We start from the raw sequence: 20,264 nt of genomic DNA on the forward strand, positions 1-20,264 counted from the left end.
GTAAGTATTAGAGAGAGACACAATAATAATAAGAAAGAAAAAGAAAGAGAAGTACAAAAGCAGAGTGCGTTGACTTATTAGTATTGGATGCGAACTCATGCAAGTCCGGATCGCGAGCTCCTACTCCATAGACTCTAAAAATTGTATGCTGCCAAAAAGTCTTCACTAGCTTAAATTAATTATATCATTTCCAATATATATAATTTCATTACAGCAACTTTTGAGGGAGGGAGCAAAATCTACAAGAATCAAGGAAGAGAGTAGCCCTTTATGGCATTTGTTATAGTAAACGAGAGTGATAAGGACAGGGGAGATCGCAAATTAGATCCACAACACCGACAGTCACACGCTGTCATTCGACAGCCGAGTCAAGCGAATGAAGTGGCTGAGCCACCAATTACGGGAAGACCACTTCCACCCAATCATGCAGTGCATGCTAATGGCAAGACTGTCATGCAGAGCACTAAGAGATAATTTAATGTTGCATAATTAATAGATATCAGATTAATGTAATGAAATAAAATTTAGTTAACAAAAAATCGTTTCATAACTCAACCAATTTAATGGATTATAATTGAAGATTAAGAAACCTGATGCTTAGCCAGGGGAAGAGTAAGATGCATATAATTTTTTATTAATCTGTATTTAATATAATAATTATTTTTGATCAATCGTCAATACACCCTTCCTAAATATGACAATGCATCGATTGGGTGTGTTACATCAGCAATGCATTTAATTGAAAATTTTTCTCATTAAGATACTTAATCTTTTGTCACTATTTTTTTTTACTAGCAACAAGTCATTGTAAGTATTTATTGTGATTGTGCTAAACTCTCATACCAATCGTGTACCTTTGGATCAGATCTTCTCAAAATGATCTTCTCTCTCTTTGAAATGATAAGATTCATCATATTATTTGGTACTAAAAAGAAACCATATGATGCTCTTACCTTCTTTGCTATAAGAGCATCTATTTCAATTTGATAATTTTTTTTTTCCGAAGATAACTTCGAGTTATAAGATTAATTCAAATAGTTAGGATTAGAAAAAACAAAAGTTAAAAATTTAGATTAAAATAAATAGATGAGGGTGAAAAAATTTATTAAGATATAATATATTTTTTTATTATTTAAAAAAAATTAAATTTTCTCTTTTGATTAATATAAATAGATATTCTTAGATCAATCCAAAGTACTATAAATTGAAAATACTTTTTATTTATTTTATTATTTTGTTTCATCTTCTTTCTAAAATTATGTAGACAAGGCCTGGATTGGTGCAAAGGCTTTGGGTCGACAAACTTTCTTTCTTTGTACTTTACACTGTTGTTGGGTGCACAAAGAAGAGACGAGCAGACATTAACGTAGATTTTCTTCTCGATTTGTGCATGATGGCGACTTTGTATCATTCGTCAACTACTTTCCTACTCCAATCAAACCACGCTAAAACTTACTGGAGTTGATTCTGCGTCCTCTCCTCATCAACTGTTTTCGAGCCTGTATTCCACATGTCCAATGTGATCTGATTTAGAGAGATAAAGAGAGAGAGAGAGTCACTGTTTTCCACTGACAACCTTATGCAATTACTGCAGGACAGATAAACTGTAAATTTACGTTCCCCAATTTGTTTAGAGCTGTTGATTGTGCAACGAGCTGACCGAGAATGGAGCTTTCCACCACCTCTCTATTAATTTTGTTTGATCTAAATTATTAATCAAAATATTTAAATTAAAATTTATATTAGTATATTGATCGTACCTTTATAAGTTAATCTTAATTTTGTTTTCTTTCGATATAGGACTAATCGGGAGTATTATATTTCTTTATCTTAACAAGAACATGGGACTAGGTCAATGTTGACGCACTAACAACGTATGCCGAATTTATTGATTCTTCGTCTCCTCCATTACATCTGCTCATCGGATAGCGGAATACCAACGAAAATTGAGCACAATGGAAATAGGTCATGGACACCCTCAAGTGGGATCCGTCTTTATATTTATATATCATGAATATATAGGTCATGGACACAAATATTACTCGTATGCAATTAAATATCAACAATATCATTATAATTTCTTTGACCAATATGCAACTACATGACATTTCATCGGTGCAAAAATCCCATGTGATTTTGTAGAATGCTATCATAAACTTCCTGTGATACCTATGTAGATAGTTATAGAGAAACCTATATAATCTTAGTTAGATAGTTGAAAAAAATAAATATTATTTTTTTTATGATAAGGGATTATTTGGCCGATCCATTGGTCATTGGTGCGGTCCATAGGCTCAGAGGAATGTACCCAATTTAGGCGATAGACATATCCATATAGTTTTTATTCTTTCGGAGTATGTAAATTCTAAAAGACACCTTTAAAAATAAGGAGGATTTGACAATGATTCTCATGCAACTAAATGATCTTATCAATTTATAATACGTGGTACATAAATGATATTTCTTGTTCATACAAAAATATATTCATTCACTAAAAATTACAGATCAGGACAAAATAATATATCAATATATTTTTGGCCAAGAGAATAATTGTGGCTCCTTCTGCTGCCTATTGCCAAAAGAATGCTAACTCAAAAATATAGTTTGTGAAGCTTCCAAGGTTGGCAAAAGCATAATTTGGATAGACTATAAATAAATATATAAAGCATATAATTGGACTCCTAATTAGAGTTTAACTTAATGTTGACACATTCTCTCTTAAATTAAACTAAAAGAATATTATTGACATGTTGCATCATTCCTTGGAATCTTTGGAAAACTGAGTGATGCTGTAAAAAATGATCATCCATATATAATAAGCTCCATCGATTTGTACTTTGATCCGCTACAACATTTTTAATTTTAGATTATCACATATTTTAATGTTCTAACGCTAATCTTTCATTGCAAAATCACAGTAATATGCAAAAATCTTGAACATCTTCTTTATGGAAAATATTACCAAACAAATTTACCTGGCTTTATGGATTATCGTGTTCAACAATTAATGTCGATAAAATATTCATCTAAATGATCTTGAACTACAAATAGCTTATCTGGCTTTATATATTCTTCACATTACGAAGTTAAAAAAAAAAAAAAATCTTTGCTCTTCCAATGAAAATAAACTTCTTCGGTCAACTACGCGATTTTTCATTTCCATTTTCTCGGAAGTAAAATGTTTTATTAGAATGCTGAGTATCAGTGAAAATGATTGAAAAATGGTTAATACAGTAGAGAATTTCTTTTAATCACCTAAAATAGATAGCTAGAAGACCCTATGCCTATTTAACCAACCCAATAATAAAAATAATAAAAAATAAAATTAGCATGTACTTGTTGTATATTGGAAATCCTAAGGGTTGTATGAATCAGATAAAGGTATATCGTCGATCCCATTAAGGGACTTCGATGTTGATGTTCTTGCACATTTCAAGGAGTGTGTGCAATAACAACTGGATTGACTGATATAAAATGTACTAAATATAATCTGACTGGGTGTTACAGACAACTTGGACAGGCAAAGCACAAAGAAAACTGTAATATATTTTTGATTACCAAATATATTTAGGAAAGCCTCCATTATCTGTTTTTTATGGAATGATGCTCATCTATTTAGAAATTATAATGCAGTTCTCATCTAGTTCTAAGAGGTTTCCTAAACTCTACCTTCTTCCCTCCTCCTTTTCCACCAACTTCTCCTTTCTTATCCCTTTTCTCCTTCTACTCTCGTGCCTCCACCTTCGTCTTCTCGCTCTCCTCCTTCTCTACCTCTTCACTTTTCTTCTTATCCTTCGCCATATCCTACTCAGTCTACATATCCTCCTCCGCCTCCTTTCCACCTTCTTCTCTCACTCGTTCAAACAACTTATCCCAATACATATGAATTTCGATACTAAATTTATTATAAAATAAAAAAAAACTTATATAATTCATGTTAAAATTATATTTTATTATGATTGTAAAAGTTTAAGATGCTTTGGTTGAAATTGACCTGTCTATACTCGAAAATGAATTGAATTACACTCATTCACAAAATCTACCAAAAAAATAAAAAAAATGCCAAGAAGAGAAAAAGTTATAAAAATTCATGTTAGAATAATAATCAAGTATAATCATGAAAGATTGAGACCATTTGATGGAAGTTGACATTATTACCCTAAAAAATAAAATAAAATATTCTCGTTTAAACTTCATCCTCATCTTTGAATTTGTAATTATTTATCCAAAATTTATCATAAAATAGAAAAATAATAGATTCTATGATAATATAATGTTCTAATAGAATTATAAAAGTTTAAGATTGTTTGGTCAAAATTAACCTTGTTGTAATAATAAATAAATAAATTATACTCGTTTATAAAACTTACCCAAAAACATGCAAAATTCGATAATTATCCTAAAATTATTTTAAAAAAACTCAACTAAAATCCTTGTTAGAATCCATTCTATTGGAGTTGTGAAAGTTTTAGATCGTTTAATAGACATTGATCCCATTACTCTCGAAAATAGACTAAAATATACTTGTTTTAAAGACCTACATAATTAATTATCCTAAAATCATAAAACAAATCCTCTAAAAACCTTGTTAAATACATGTTCTAGTACTAGTATAAAAATTTGAGATAATTTTGATAAAAGTTGACCCATTACACTCATAAATAAATTGAAATACCCTCGTATATAAAACATATCCAAAAACATGCGAATTTTGGTACAAAATGATCTTAAATTCATCATAAAATGAAAAAAATAAATGCAATCTTTGTTAGAATCATGTTCAAACACAAAAGCTTGAGATGATTTGGTAAAAGTTGACTTTGTTAAACTTGAAAATAAATGAAATTATACTCGCTTACTAGGTTTGTAGAGTCCAATGTATTTTAGTTCAAAATCATGTGTATCTGACCCATCTAAGATTATAACACTTCATTTATATTTATATTTTAACTTTAGAGAATCTTAAAAATATTAATTTTTTTAAAATTTTAAAATATTTTTGAAGGAGGAAGAAGAGAAGGAGGAGAGAAAAGAGGAGGTGGTGGAGGTTGAGGATAAGACAGAATGGAAGAAGGAAGATAAAATAGATAAGGAGGAGGAGATACTTTCTTTTGAACCAAACCCTTAAAACAAAAAAAATGGAAAGTATATTTTATAGTGAAAATCAATTATTTAATAAAATGAGTGAGGTCATACCGATTAATTCATGAAAAAGGGCTAAATTCTGAATAAAGGGCACTATCTATCTGGTAGGGAGCTTTTTCCAGTAAATTGTGTAGAATGAAACAAAGAAAGAGAGAGAGAGAGAGAGAGAGAGAGAGAGAGAGAAAAGCATAATAATAGTATTAGAAAAGCAAGGTAATATAAATCTTTAAATCCGAGCATGCATGATTTGATTGTGTTTACGCGACTACATGTTTAGGCAAACTACATGGCTATGGAAGGTTTGCCCACGCAAGATTGAGTTAGAATATGCTCGTAAAATATCTTGACATACGAAGGACCACTCTCCATCTTTTTTATACGACAGTCAAGCATAGTAAGAAGGCAAACAAGAATCATACTGCCTCATCTGATCCCATTGCATTGGCTTCGACGCGGGAGCGGCATATGGGGCAGGTGGAGTGCGACGCAAACCACATGTCGATGCAGGCAACATGGAATTTGTGGTTGCATCCCCGAAGTAGTCTCCCTTTCTCGCCAGTCTCGAACTCTGTCAAGCACACGGCGCACTCCAGCTTTTCGTCGTCAGCGGCCATGACGTACACGAAGATCGGCAACGTCGACAGAACATCGCTGTTGAGCCTGGCGGTGGTGGGCAGGGAGATCTCGGCAGGGTTATCAAAGGAAAAAGCAGCCGTGATGGTTCCATTTGAGCGGCGAGACATACAGTAGTAGATCCGACAGAGGATGTACAACACGAAGACGATGAGACCAACGTTGAGGACGGTGAATAGAGGATCCAGAAGGCGCCAATTTTCATCGCTGAGCCAGGTGGAAGGGCCTGTACCAGAAGGCGAGACGCTTGGGCTCGTTTGGTTCAGACCAGCCATCTTCTTCTTCCTACCCTGCGGTTTTGCTTATAGAACTAACTTTATAGGGGGAAGAAGTAGAAGAAGAAGAAGAAGAAGAAGAAGAAGAAGAAGAAGAAGAAGAAGAGAGGAGTTATATATTAGATTTTTAGGGTGGTAATTAATTGGTTCAGAGGTGATATGGAAGTGTCACAGGCATCCATGCAGCTGCAACAAGATGCATTTCCTTTTCATCTTTGGCAAATGTGATTGGTAGAGCAATGCAGGCAGGTAACTCTCGGTCAGAAACATTGAAACATTTACATCTCCACCTTGGTCGAATATGTTATATTATTCTTCTTCTAATAATATCATGCATAGGTTTCAAAATAGACAGGCTCTAAACTGGAAAGAAAGAGTAGGATGAATGATTTCCTACAATACTTTCATGAGAACCTTAACACAGATTTGACATGCAACGAATGGATGAATTGACAGCCATCTATCAGTGGGAGGACTTGGTTTTTGTAGGGTACAAAAAGACATCCTATTGGAATTGCATTGGATCTATGGGTCCAACCAGAAAAATAAAGAAAAAATATAAAAAAGCAACTGGATTTATCAGATTATTGATGGACTAAGTTCAGACAAGCAAGATTTTTTTGTTGTCCAATCTTAGAAAAAAATGCAAACACTTGTGCAAAATTTAAAATCATTAAAATAATAAATTTTCATTGCCTTATTCCCTTGTGCTTTACCATTGATATTAAATTACTTTAATATTTATACCTTCTAAATATTAAAATATCATTATTATGTTATTTTTACAAGGGGTAAAAAGAAATCATATAAGAAAATGAGTGTTTTATGGTGAAGATGAGATCATTGAATCTTGTCACTAGTCAATTTTTTTATGAGTTAGAATATTTGGTATCATATTTTTCGTACAAGGCTTCGTATCCTCGACCCTTCTTAAGTGAATCTAAAACATTATCACCAAACTAATATCATAAGTGTTGGTTTGATAAATTATAATATTGGTTAACTGGATTGATATTTCTCTAATTAGCTATCATAAATGTTTTAGGATATATATATATATACAAAGCCTTTAATCCCTATATAAGAGAAAATGGGTTCTGATTGAGCCAAGAATGGTAACTTATCGACAACTAATATTAACATGGAGTGGATATTTCTATGATTTCCAAACCTGAAAAGGTATCAAACATATTATGCCAATTAGCTCCACTCACTCTACCTATCAAAAATTTAAATAATGATGAGTCTAAATGAAACTGATTATGGATAACATATATATGATTTGACACCAATTTAACCCAAAAGCTTAGGTTTTTAGGTTGTAAGCCAATCTCAATATATATAACCTAACTCTTTTAATCCTTAAAATTATACAACTATTCTTTTAGTCCATCTCATTTCATCTCACACAGGAATATTTCTCCTGACATCTTCTATATTCATATGTGGGCTAATTATCTTCTCATTATTGTTTAGGGTTCAAACTTAGTTTTTTTCTTTTATCATGCTAGAGGTGGTTCACTCATCCATGTCTACATATCATAGTGTGGCACATATTCATTTAGTCAAATCTAAAGCTTGACTTTGGCTCAATCTTTCATTTCTTTCTTTTTGTTCAATCAAATCATAGATTACCTTTGGCTATCAAGATCATCTTGGCTTTTTTTTTTTTTTTTTGATTCATTTAAAGCAAATTATATTTAACTATATGCTGATAGCATATAGGAATTGAATAATGTTGAGTCTGAGTAAAACGAATAATGTTTAACATATATTAGATTTGACATTAGTTCAACACAAAAGCCTAAGCTTGGTTCCATATCTCTCATCCAAATTATATTTGGATGACTAAAATATTACATGATGTTAGATTGGTAAACTGAATACTCTGACTTCAACTATGATTAGAATTTCTAAACTAAAATTCTTAATAAAGCTTCTCTGATGCTTAAGTTGATAATCTAGTTGACCAAGTTGGATTGAGATTATTATATCTTAGATATACCTATGTGACCTTTTCTTTTTTTTTATAGTGGGTGCTTGCGGTTTGTTACACAAATGAAAATAATAATGAAAACGTAAAAACTAGTCATAATTGTTATTCACTAACATCAAACCATTATTTATATCCATCTGATATGCTTTTATAGCGTTTTTATACTGCATTATAGTGCCTTTTATGATACTAAGAAAATACTACATAGTAGTACAAAAACACTATAAACATAATATTTTATATTGTATTATAATATTTTCTTAGTATTATTAAAAATACTACAACATAGTATAAAAAGAATGTAACTGAACCGATCGATAGAAAAAGTGAGGAAAAAAGTATTAGGGAAAAAAGAGCTCTATGAGAGAATTTTGAAAATGAGGATAGAGGAAAACTAAAAAAGAGAGTTTTTTTTTTTTACAATTTGCCTATTAACTAATTTAAATAAATAAAATTAAAAATTTTCGAATTAAAATATTAATAAATTCATAATCATTAATAAAAAATATGATAAATTATGAATATTTCAAAGAAAATTATAAAAAATAATGTCATGTCTTTAATATATAAAAAATGTATAACACGATTCCAAATGATATATATTTTTATTTTATTAATTAAATCAAATTTAATTTTATAATTTTATTGGAATGAGGGTTGATACGAATCAATTAAAAAGAATTTTAAAATAAAAGAAAACAAATATTTATGAAAAAAAGATACTATCGGATAAAAGTAAATAAGGGGTATCATCCGATTAAAAAAATAATAGTAAAAATACTTTTTCATAAATTGTCCTAAAGTCATGGGCTTATTTGAAATAGTCCATATATGAAAGCATATTGTAGTTATGTTTCGCTTTATGATAATACTACTCTCGTAGATGTTTGTACCACTCTATCATAGCATTGCTTCAATTTCCTTTTAATGGTGCTTTTGCTCGTTGTAGGCTTTATCCACATTGATACCATGATATGATTTGAGAATCTCGAACCTAAATAGAAAAATCTTTGGAGGTTACGGTGATGGCTCATTCGAGCATTAGTATCAGAATATTGTTCTACTGGACGAATATGTAATATATAATATTTAGGATATTAGGGCTTGCCTAACCCAATTTGAAACCTGATTGAAATTGATTTAGCTTGAGTTGAACCCAAATGTTACCATTGGTTCAACCAAGCCATGTCCCGTCCCCAATCCCGCAAGGCGAGCCCGATGGTGTGAGAAACCCTATTCTCGATCACTTCGCCTCGTTGTCGTCCTCGCCTCGCTTCCCCGCCTCCTCGTCTCCTGCGGCCATAGCTCCTCGTCGCTGCCTCCTCTTCAGCGATGATTCCGGCCACTCCTTCCAGCATCCGTGCACAAAGCAGCCCTCCATTAGTGGCGGTACCTCCTCTTCCTCACTCTCACTCCCGGCTTTGTGCCTTGCGCCTCTCTTTCTCCCTCTCCTCCCCCGTCGTCGTCCCCGTCGAGCCTCCTTGACGCCCCCTCCCTTCTCCTCCTCCATGCTTATTCCCCCTTCCCTCCCGATATCTCTCTCCCTCCTCCTTTGTAGCCGTCCCGTCGAGCCTCCTCGATACCCCCTCCCCAAGCTCCTTCCCTCCTGCTGTCTCTCTCCCTCTTCCTCCGCCATCGCTCCCCCCTACCGAGCATCCCCGACAGCCCTCTCCTCCTTCCCTCCTCCTCCTTCATGTTTCTCCCCCCTCCCCCCTCTCCTTCCCTCCCGCTGTCGCTCTCCCTCTTTCTCCTTCTCATCCATTGTCTTCCCCAAACCTTCTTGACAGCTTCCCTCCCTCTCCATCCTGCTCCTCCTCCTCCTTGCTTTTACACTTGACAACCCTAGTGGCTGACATCCACAGTTCCTCAACCCCTCTCTCTGCTTCTCCCAGCTCTCTCTCTCTCTCTCTCTCTCTCTCTCTCTCTCTCTCTCTCTCTCTCTTCTTTCTTCTCGACAGTCCCGTACGATCTCTCTTGAATTTAATAGTAATATTAATTATTAATAATAGTTAATTTTTGTTAATTATAGCATATGAATTGTTTAAAGAATTGAATTTGTTATTAGTATTTTGGAGTGCCATTGCAGTGTTAGCATTTTGAATATGATCCAAATGCAGTTTTAGGATTGTTATTTCTATTGGTAGATTTGGACAATGTAGTATTTTAATGCTTTATAAATGGTTAAATGAATTTGCTTTGATGTTTTAGTGGTGATTTTTCTCCTTGAATATAGTTTTTATAATTTTTATATTGACATGCATCTTGCTTCGTCGGGTGAGTACCTAGTGCCTTGCCATTTTGGAACCTTGGCACCTTTTTAGCATGTACTTGCCTTTGACAACACTATGTTATATTTTCTAGTGAATACTAATCGCTTGAACAGTAGCTGGATTTCTTTGATCTGTAAATAATCCAAGTAGAGTATTCCTATTCGCATCAGGGCTACAAAATAACTAAGAAGGTTACAAAGTGTTATCCCAAATAAAATACATTTATTTCCCATGTACTTTTTCAAGTTTCAAGGGAAAAAGGATTCAAAAAACTAAAGTAAATCAGACCTAACATAAAAAGCTCATCTTGGATAAAACTTGGCATACATAAGCTTCTGAAGCATGGCTATACAGATTTGTTGTGTCCTGATTTAGCTGGCAGGAGCCTTTTTTGGATTAGGATTAGCAGAGTCAATGTCAAATATTTTGAAAATTGGTTATTTTGAAATTTATGGATGGAGCCAGTCAGAAATGGGCTGGACAGGAAGCTGTCAGGTTTTATCAGTTCCAAACAATCTTTTGCCTAAATGATCAGCAGTTGAGAAATTAGTCAAAATTTATTTCATTTTGTATATTGCGGTCTGAATAGGTTAAGATTGGTCAATCTTGCACAAACATGGTTCATATTGGTGTATTCAATCAATCTTAGCCAATTGATTTACCACCTGGTATGTCATTTGGTATGCTTGTACCTTTCCAGTCTGGTAGGTTTCCAGTATCAGTACTATATCAAGATTTAAATGCTTGATATAGAGTGCAAAATATAATAAAATATGCTATCAACTAAAGAAGCAGGTTTCTAGACCTGTTCCAAGGGCATTTTTTCCTTTTCAGCTTGCAGCAGTACTTGCAACCCCTTGTTGCACATGCTTCCACAGATCGTTTACATGAGGTGGATATTCATTTGTACTTCACTTGGACTTCAGTTCTTTATATTTAGGAACTTCACCTACAACCATGTCTTTCTGCAATTTATAGAAAACTTTCACATTATCTTCCACATTCTCTATATCTCCTCCACATCTTCAATTTTATGAAGCTTTCTGAAAATATAACTTTTTCAACATTAGAACCCAATTATTCGAAATAGTCCTCCAGGTGTGAAGGCACATTGTAGTATTGCTTCCCTTTTTGGTTAATACTAGTACCATTCATTATTGTATGGTTATAGCCGATCAATAATTTGCTTCATTTTGCTTTAATGGTGCTTTTGCTCATTATAGGATTTATTCACTTTGACACTATGTTATGACCTCAGAATCTTGAACCTCACGGGATTACAGTTTTGGTGGTTATGGTAATGGCTTATTGAGTATGCTGCCTGCCACTTAGAGTATTAATATTATAACATTGTTCCACTAGACAACATGTAATATCCAATGTTTAGGATATTGAGATTGAAAAGGATGGCGAAGTAGAAGCCATGGACAGGAATAAATCCAAAGAAAGGAAGAACAATTAAAGAGGAACAGTATTGTTCACTTGGATGCAATATTTACTGGTGAATAATAGCCACCCAAACAGTGGCTGGATTTCTTTCATTTGTGTATAATTCAATCAAAGTATTTTTATTCACATCAGGAATACCAAAAAAAAGGAAGGTACTACAGTTTTACCTCAATAAAAATACATTTAATTCCCATGTGGCCTTTCCCAAAAATTTACAAATGCACCTTTTTTAAGTTTCAAGAGAAAAACAACTTAAAAACCTAAACTAACTCAAACCTAACATAATAGGCTACAATTCATCTTAGATAAAATTTGGAATACATTAGTTCCTATGTAAGGCTTAGCAAATTAGTTGAACCCTGATTATGCTGGCAGAAACTCTTTTCGGATTGGGATTAGCAAAGTCAACTTTCCTACACCAGTACTCTATTGAGATTTAGATCATTGATATAGAGCATAAAAAATAAAAGAAAAGGGTTATCAACTGAAGAAGCAGGACTCTAGACCTGTTCAACTAAGAGCATTTATTCCTTTTCAACACGAAGCAGGACTTGGCAACTCCTTGTTGCAAACTCTTCCATAGATTGTGTAAATGTGGTGCATATTTATTTGTACTTCTGATTGAACTTCAGTTCTTAAGATTTAGAAACTTCTACTACAACCATGTCTTTCTGCAATTGATCGAAACCATTTGAATTAGCTTCCACTTCTCTTTATCTCATTCATATCTTCAATTTTAGGAAGCTGTGAACATATCAACTTCTTTAATATTAGAACCCAATTATTTGAAATGGTCGTCCAGGTATGAGAGCATGTTGTACTTTTGGTTCTCTTATGGTGATACTATTTTCATGCATTGTCACCATTCTAGCCTGTCATAGTATTGCTTCAATTTCCCTTTAGTGGTGCTTTTGCTCATTGTAGATTCTCTTCACTTTGATACCATGACATGACCTAAGAATCTCAAACCTCACAGGAATAGTGCTTTGGAGGTCATGGTGATGGCTCGTTAAGTACGTTACCTCCCACTAGAGTGTTAGTATCCACCAGGCCACGTATAATTTTTGATGTTTTGGATAGTGGGAGTAAAAAGGATGGTGAAGCAGAAGCCATGGAGAGGAATAAAACCAGAGGGAAGAAGAACAACTGAAGAGGAACTCATATAGGCGTATTATTTGTTGGTGAATAACAATTGCTCAGTAGCTAGATTTCTTTCATTTGTAAATAATCCAAACATAGTATTTCTATTCACATTTAGAGTACGAAAAGAATATGAAAGGTAACTGGGTGTTATCACAATTAAATTTTTATTTAATTCCCTATCTTTTCAAGTTTCGAGAGGACTCAGAAACCTAAACTAACTCAAACCAAACATAATAAGCTACAAATCATCTTATATAATATTTGGAAGATCTCAGCTTTTAAAACTTGGCTTGACATATCAGTTGAACACTTTTTCTGGTAGCAGGAACCTTTTTTTGGATTGGGATTAGCAGAGTCAATGTCATATATCTTTAAAAAATGGGTGTTCTTAAATTTATGAATGGAGCTAGTAAAAATGGGCGGGGTAGGAAATTGTCAGGATTGATCAGTTCGAGGCAATTCTTTTGCCAAAATTATCAAGAGTTGAGAGATTAGTTGAAATTAATTTATTTAGTCTGATTAATTTCTATTTAAATTGATTTGAATAGGTCAAAGATTGGTCAAATCCTGCACAAACAGAGTATTTTATACACATTGGTCAATTAATTAATTTTAGGCAATTGAGTGCATTTGAAGTGGAAAAGAGAAGAAGCAGGATTGGATGAGAAAATAGTTCAATAACTTCTGCCTTTTCATTGTGGTTGACCTTCCTCTAGAATTTCCTGTCTTGGGCTTATAAGACCTTATCTTATATGGGACTTTCCATCTTTGATTTACTTTTCGATTATAATGATCAAGGCCATATATGCAACTCTCAGTTTTGTGCATAATATTACTTTGACCTTTATTTTCTGACGATAAGGCCAAATAGTTTCCATTTATCCTAATATCTTTTGGAAAAAAATCGTGAACCTTAGATGATTTAGTATGTTGCTAATTTTGCATTTTTCTTAGCCTAGATTTTTCTTATTGTTCTTTTGTATGTTTTCTTCTTTCGTTTTTCTTTTATCTTCAACAGTAAAATTAGCTATTTGCTTGAAATGCAAATCTGCACATCTGATTTGTCAATTGGGGCTAATTTCTGTTGGATCCCTAACCAAAATCGTTTTGCATGTCTCAGCCTGATTCTTGATTCCATTTCTTGGCATCTTACATAATAGTCTTTGCATCTTTGTGATAGTAGGTGCTTTGTCTTGTGCAGAAACACACTTTCCAGTTCCTGTTCATTTTTTCATGATTGAGAATGGCTTAATCATTTTTCTATCTATTTTAGCTGAAAACTATTCCTTTATTTATCTTATAGCAGCAGTTCCTTTAATTTTAGCTGAAGACTATTCTTTTATTTATTTTACATAATAGTCTTTGCATCTTTGTTATAGTAGGTGCTTTGTCTTATGCAGAAACACTCTCCGGTTCCTGTGCTTTTTTTCATGATCGAGAATGACTTATCATTTTTTCATCTATTTAGCTGAAGACTATTCCTTTATTTATCTCATAGCAGCAATTTTTCTGTTTTATTATTCTGTATTTTCTTGATTTTGCATTCTTGGTTGTTTTTATAGCCAATTATGAGACTGCAAAAGATATCAGATGAAAATTTGTCAAGTTTTTGGATTATTGGTATCCAGGAGGGTTTTCCCACAGGTCAAGAATTCAATCCTCCAGTAAAGCCCTGTGTGCATTTCTCACTTATGTGATTTTAAATATATGCTTTTATAAACAGATGTAAATGGCTAGATTCATCTTAAACAAAAAGTTGACCTAAGAAGTCCAAAGAACATAAATTAAAACTTCTTTCATTTTAAAAACTGTAGAACAGAAAAGTGGTTTCAGAACTTCTGTTGTGCTTTTAAACTACTCTGACAACTCGAAAGCATCATTGTTTTATGATATTGACTTGCTTCTCTTGGTTGTGCTTCTGCAAACTTAGACCAGAAGGCTTAAAGATGTGGAAATAAGCTTTCCAATTGTTTATGGTACTATAGCATTTTGGCTTGGAAAGAAGGCCACCGAGTAAGTCTTTGCTCTTCTCTTAGTCTTTTATTTTCTTTTAGCTGTAGCTATTGCTACAGCTTGTCTTCTAGGAAGATTAATATGTGATATTTGCTATTTCACATCTGAGTCACATAACATCTAAAATTAACTCACTCCATTGCATCTTGTAGGTACAATTCACACAAATGGACTGTTTATGTTCGTGGGGCAACAAATGAGGATTTAAGTGTGATAGTTAAGCGTGCTGTGTTTCAACTGCACTCTAGTTTCAACAACCCAACTAGGGTTGTAGAATCAGCACCTTTTGAACTTTCCGAGTCTGGATGGGGTGAATTTGAAATAGCAATTACACTCTTTTTCCACAGTGATGTATGTGACAAACAACTGGACCTGTAAGTCCTTTCAGAAACTTATTTAATCTTCTTATGATTATTAACTTTGCCTGCTAATCAATAAACATGTCATAATTATTCATAGATATCACCAGCTAAAATTGTTTCCTGAAGAGGATAGTGGGCCCCAGTCAATCAAAAAGCCTGTTGTTGCAGAAACATATGATGAAATAGTTTTCTCTGAGCCTTCAGAGGCCTTCTTTGCACGAGTACAGAACCATCCTGCTGCAATTGTTCCAAGGCTACCTTCTGGCCTAAACTTGCCAGCTCCTGGTATATTGTGATTCTGTTGTTCGCCTTCTTTGTCATGCTTTCTTATGATTTAAAGTTTAACTAATTTTTCTGTAGGTCCTATTGATCATGTCAACGAGAAGAAAAGAAGTGATACTAAGGATCATCCATTCAGTCAGTGGTTTATGAATTTTTCAGAGGCAGATGAGCTGTTGAAACTTGCAGCTGCTCGCCAACAGGTGTGCATAAGGCTCATTTTTTACTCATCTTTTCATAGTTTGCTCATCTGTGCATTTTTGACATCTTATTATCTATTTTGCACCTCCATAAATATTGATTGTCTCTTAAATATACTCTCATGATATAGCAGGACTAGGCAGGTGTTTTTAAGATAGGCTTATGTTGGTTGTTTTCTTTCACTATTTTGTTTCCTGTTACTAAAACATGATGAAGAAAGGCCTCTTTAATTTTTATGATAACAAATAATGGATGTTACATTGTGGAAAGTGGTAACTGTAATGCCTTTAAGGTTTTTGAATTTCTTGGTAGGTTGACTGCTGACTCTTCAATCACATTCTTCAAAATTCCTATTAAGTTAACAAAAAAACCACTAGACTGAAGGCTGTCGATGGAAAATATGTAAAAAAAGAACTGCTGGAACAGGACTGAGTCTTTTGAGCTTTTTTTCTTGGTTCAGGTACAGGCCCACATAGCAAAGCTGAGGAGACAGTTGAGTATGATTGATGGTTTGCCTCAACAGTCGAAGGCTGCGTCTGGACAGTAGGTCATTTCAAATTTAGTTTGGTAGGAACTTATGGATGATATAAATGTAGTTAAACCATATGTAAACAGCATTTATTTTCTGTAACAACTTGCCGTAACTCGATGCGGTTGCTTGATCGCATGCAAAAAGACCTGGTTTTTAATATATTGTAAGACTTTATGGTATTAATCGAGTTTCCTGTATAAGCCAAACAAGTTTCAGGCAATTGATTTGCCAATTAGAAACAAATACTGCATGCAATGGAAGCGTACGTGCAGCACGCACTGGACCAGCATATGGATAGCAGACCACAGGATTCCTTGTTTATACTAGGTGCATGTTCACTTGGTTGTGGTCTTGCATTCTCTATTTGATTGATTAGATATGAGCATGCTTGTTTACTTGTAAATTTTCAAATTGTCATGACACTCCTGATACCTTTCTTTCCAGTTCTAAAAGCTTTGGACCCAAGGGAGAGGAGAACAAATCGACTTCATACCAAGGTTGGAAATTTTCATTTTCTCTCATTTATTATAAACATTTTGTAGGCAGCAGGCATTATTAGTGATCATTTAGATGATGACTGGGACTAGAAAGGTGGAATGCCATCTTATTGGTCCAGGTATGTCATCTCTGATATTTCTGCGATATATTGCTATTTTTATTTTGATACTTTTTTATCCTTTGGATAACTGCTGCAACTATGATCAGATTCTGGCGTGCAATGGCAAACAGATCATGTTTATACTACTAGGGTGGAGGAATAGGGAGAGAAAAGATAAAGAGGCATGTGATTATTTTCTATTACACTAGTAAAATCTAAAGCAAGTCTGGCAGGATCACATGAACTAATTTCCAACAAATTTAGGTTTACATCATACAAACTATTCCTGTTCTGATTGTTACAATAAAAAAAAATTAAGTAGGAAGAAATACATATTAGTCGAGGTTTGATTTGGTTTAGATTTTGCAATTATGCTAGCATGTCCCTTGGAGACGACTACCATATAAAGGTAGTTAGCTTCATATTTAGCTGGCTCATCAGTCCAAAAGCAGGGATCTAAATTTTAACATCCAACTTGACAAATATTTGTTCGTTTCAATCGGTATGATAATCGAATTTGAAGCATTAGATAGACATGCTCTGAAAGAGAAGCCAAAACAATGGCTGAAAGGATATCACACATGTTATGACTTGTGAATATCTTGAAGCAAATTTTTGACATATATCCTAATGCATCATCATCTCCCACGTTTTGGGGACGAAAAAGACGTGATTTATTCACTCAATAAAAAGATTAAACTTTATCCTGTAATTTGTTGCTACAGTACTTGAAATTGGCTTCCTATAATGTCTTCAATGTCTGATTCCTTTTGGTGTCGTTGCGCTTCAAAATTTCTTTTTGCACTTAAATTTTAATAATATATATGATTGAAGAAACATAAATTTGATTTCATCTCTACTTTCACAACAAATGGTAATAAGATACAAGAGTATAAATATTTTATCGTAATATCATTGTGATATTATAATCAGTCCACTTTGATAAACAAAAATCATTCATATTTTTGGTAACCGATACTTCAAAAGAATAGCGACTTGTTGGGACGTCACCATTAATCATTGTTATTATTGTATGATACTAAAAGAAAATAATAATTAAATGTAACTCTAAACTAGAAGCATAAAAAACTCACCTAATAGTAGTTCCACATGAAAATTCACATAAATTACTTCACAAATTGGTATATTGCATTGGTGCTCGTGCTCGTAAATGAACTTTGTAATTTGATGTGTATCACCTCCATGAGCAATTATCATCCATCAATAATGGTCAATCTTATATCGTGGTTTAAGCTTGTAACTTTCATATACTTTAATTTTTATTTCAAAACTCCTTATAACATATTCTTGCAAAGCTCTTTTAAACTCTAAAATATCTTTAAACACCTACAAAATGTGAAGTACTTATCTATCAAATATCATAAACAAATTAATATGAACATATTATACATTTCGTAATTTTTGACCTGTCCAATGTATAGTTGATTGATGGTAAATTCATCTTCATCTGGATAGAGAGAGCTAAAGCATTATGTTGAAGTCATCTTCTTCCATGGCCTTATCAGAGGTTTTCATGCATATATGGATTAAATTTGATAAGCTTACTAACAACATCATGAGCATAAAATATATTATGATCTATGCCTTCAACTTCTTTTACTATTCTCTACTAAAGCATTAAGGTTGAAGTCATTATACATTATTCTCTACTAAAGCATTATACATTTCATAATTTCTGACTTATCCAATGTATAGTTTATTGATGATAAGTTCATCTTCATCTGGAGAGAGCTAAAGCATTAAATTTAAAGTCACTTTTTCCATAACCCTATTCTTCAAGAAGTGTTTAAACATATATGGATTAAATTTGCTAAGCTCACCGACAACATCATAGGCATCAAATATATCACGATCTATGTCTTCTTCAACTCCTTTTACCATTCTCTGCTCAACACACTCTTCTTCGGATATCTCATAACTATGTTTATTATCATTCATTACAAATATCTTGTTTAAATAAAAGTTATTAAGTTTAAAGATGTGCAGAAAAAGATCCTTCAATTTGATCTTGTAACTTATCACTCCTTATAAAAACAAAGTTTGATATTTAAAGTTGTGTCGAGGAAGATCATTTAATTTGGTTGGGTATCGGATGACTACTTCCCAAACTTCTAATTCCGGTATCGACAAAGGTAGTGTTTCATTGAAACAATTTATCTCATATAGAAAAATAAATATATTATTCGAAAGAGGATCGTCGTTGTCGTAAGCAATATATATTTAAATAACATTCAAAAGTTATTAATAATACCAAACTAAAAAGATATATTTATCTAATATTATATTTTTTTATGTTGCGACGAATGATTCGATGATGCTCCAAGCGATAGGCCAATGCAGCTGGCGCTTTAGTGACACTACAAAGAATGATGTTAAGGTTTCAATGACACTATAAATACTTCATTAATATAATGGTCAATCATGTAGTAATTCAATGAGATTGTGCAAAGCTAAATGAGGTTACAATGACAAATCTTTGATCACCGAGGCTCCGCAAGAATAAGGATGTTAATGACCACCTCCTAAGATGTTGGTGATGACTAGACTATAGTTCCATTGCCCCACTAATCATCAAGGCTAAATAGATGGCTTTGTCGATGGTGACAATGATAAAGATTAGTTGGAAGGAGAGCGATGGTGATCACTGATCATCAAAGCTCAATCGACGGTTATGACAACGATAACAAGTAGGAAGGTAGAGGATGACGGTGATCAACAAGGTGGCTGATGACGATGACCAATTGATGACGACTAGACTATGGCTCGATTGCCCCACTAATTACCTTGGGTTAGTCGACGACCACAATGATGGTGATTAGTGGGAAGGCAATGGTGACCTTTTGCCTTATTAGCGACGATGATTGCAACCACCGAGATTCAATAGGAAGGCGATGATGACCTTCTACCCCATTGGTGATGGTGACTACAACCTTGAGGCTTGACGAGAAGGCGACGATGGCTTGTTGGTGATGGCAATTGTGACCATCAAGCCTCAATGAGAATGTGATGGCCAAAGCTCATTCCACCAATAAGTATGACCAATGGCGAGAAGTATCGCAACATCATTATTGTTGCATTTATTAAATGAGATAGCCCAAGGTAATTTGGAATAAAAGAAGGGACAACCTAGGCCTAAATTAGATCAAGTCAAATCATTAGTCTTGTTTATCCTGTTTATGTCAAACAAACTAGTTTAATCTAAAAAAATTCATAATCAAACCGGATCAATAAACATTTACTCTCTATTTCATTTTATAGAGGATATTGTGATAAAAAAATAAAATAAAATTAATAATGCTGGAGTTGTAAATAATAAAATAATGTATATTTTAAAAATATCAATAATA

The 20,264-nt window shown here is 33.5% G+C and overlaps 2 protein-coding genes across 4 annotated transcripts; one reads left to right on the top strand and one right to left on the bottom strand.

The window, feature by feature from the left end:
- Positions 1–5,558: 5,558 nt before the first annotated feature.
- Positions 5,559–6,053, bottom strand: LOC103985912 (RING-H2 finger protein ATL17-like). The gene has a single exon (XM_009403766.2). It carries the CDS (start codon positions 6,051–6,053, stop codon positions 5,559–5,561), a length of 495 nt encoding a protein of 164 aa, XP_009402041.2.
- Positions 6,054–9,249: 3,196 nt separating this feature from the next.
- On the top strand, positions 9,250–16,477 carry LOC103985600 (transcription initiation factor TFIID subunit 14b). Of its 3 annotated transcripts, none has more exons than XM_018825710.2 (7): positions 9,269–9,438; positions 14,474–14,575; positions 14,842–14,924; positions 15,077–15,298; positions 15,384–15,571; positions 15,647–15,768; positions 16,227–16,477. In XM_018825710.2, exons 1-7 carry the CDS (start codon positions 9,382–9,384, stop codon positions 16,311–16,313), a joined length of 861 nt encoding a protein of 286 aa, XP_018681255.2. In that variant the 5' UTR covers positions 9,269–9,381; the 3' UTR covers positions 16,314–16,477. The 3 variants fall into 3 exon arrangements, with proteins under 3 accessions (XP_009401622.2, XP_018681255.2, XP_064965662.1); XM_065109590.1 differs by having other exon boundaries at positions 9,290–9,438; positions 14,474–14,555; XM_009403347.3 differs by lacking the exon at positions 14,474–14,575 and having other exon boundaries at positions 9,250–9,438.
- The last annotated feature ends 3,787 nt before the right edge of the window (positions 16,478–20,264 follow it).

Source organism: Musa acuminata, chromosome BXJ2-5, assembly GCF_036884655.1.
Source record: "Musa acuminata AAA Group cultivar baxijiao chromosome BXJ2-5, Cavendish_Baxijiao_AAA, whole genome shotgun sequence".
Lineage (NCBI taxonomy): Eukaryota > Viridiplantae > Streptophyta > Magnoliopsida > Zingiberales > Musaceae > Musa > Musa acuminata.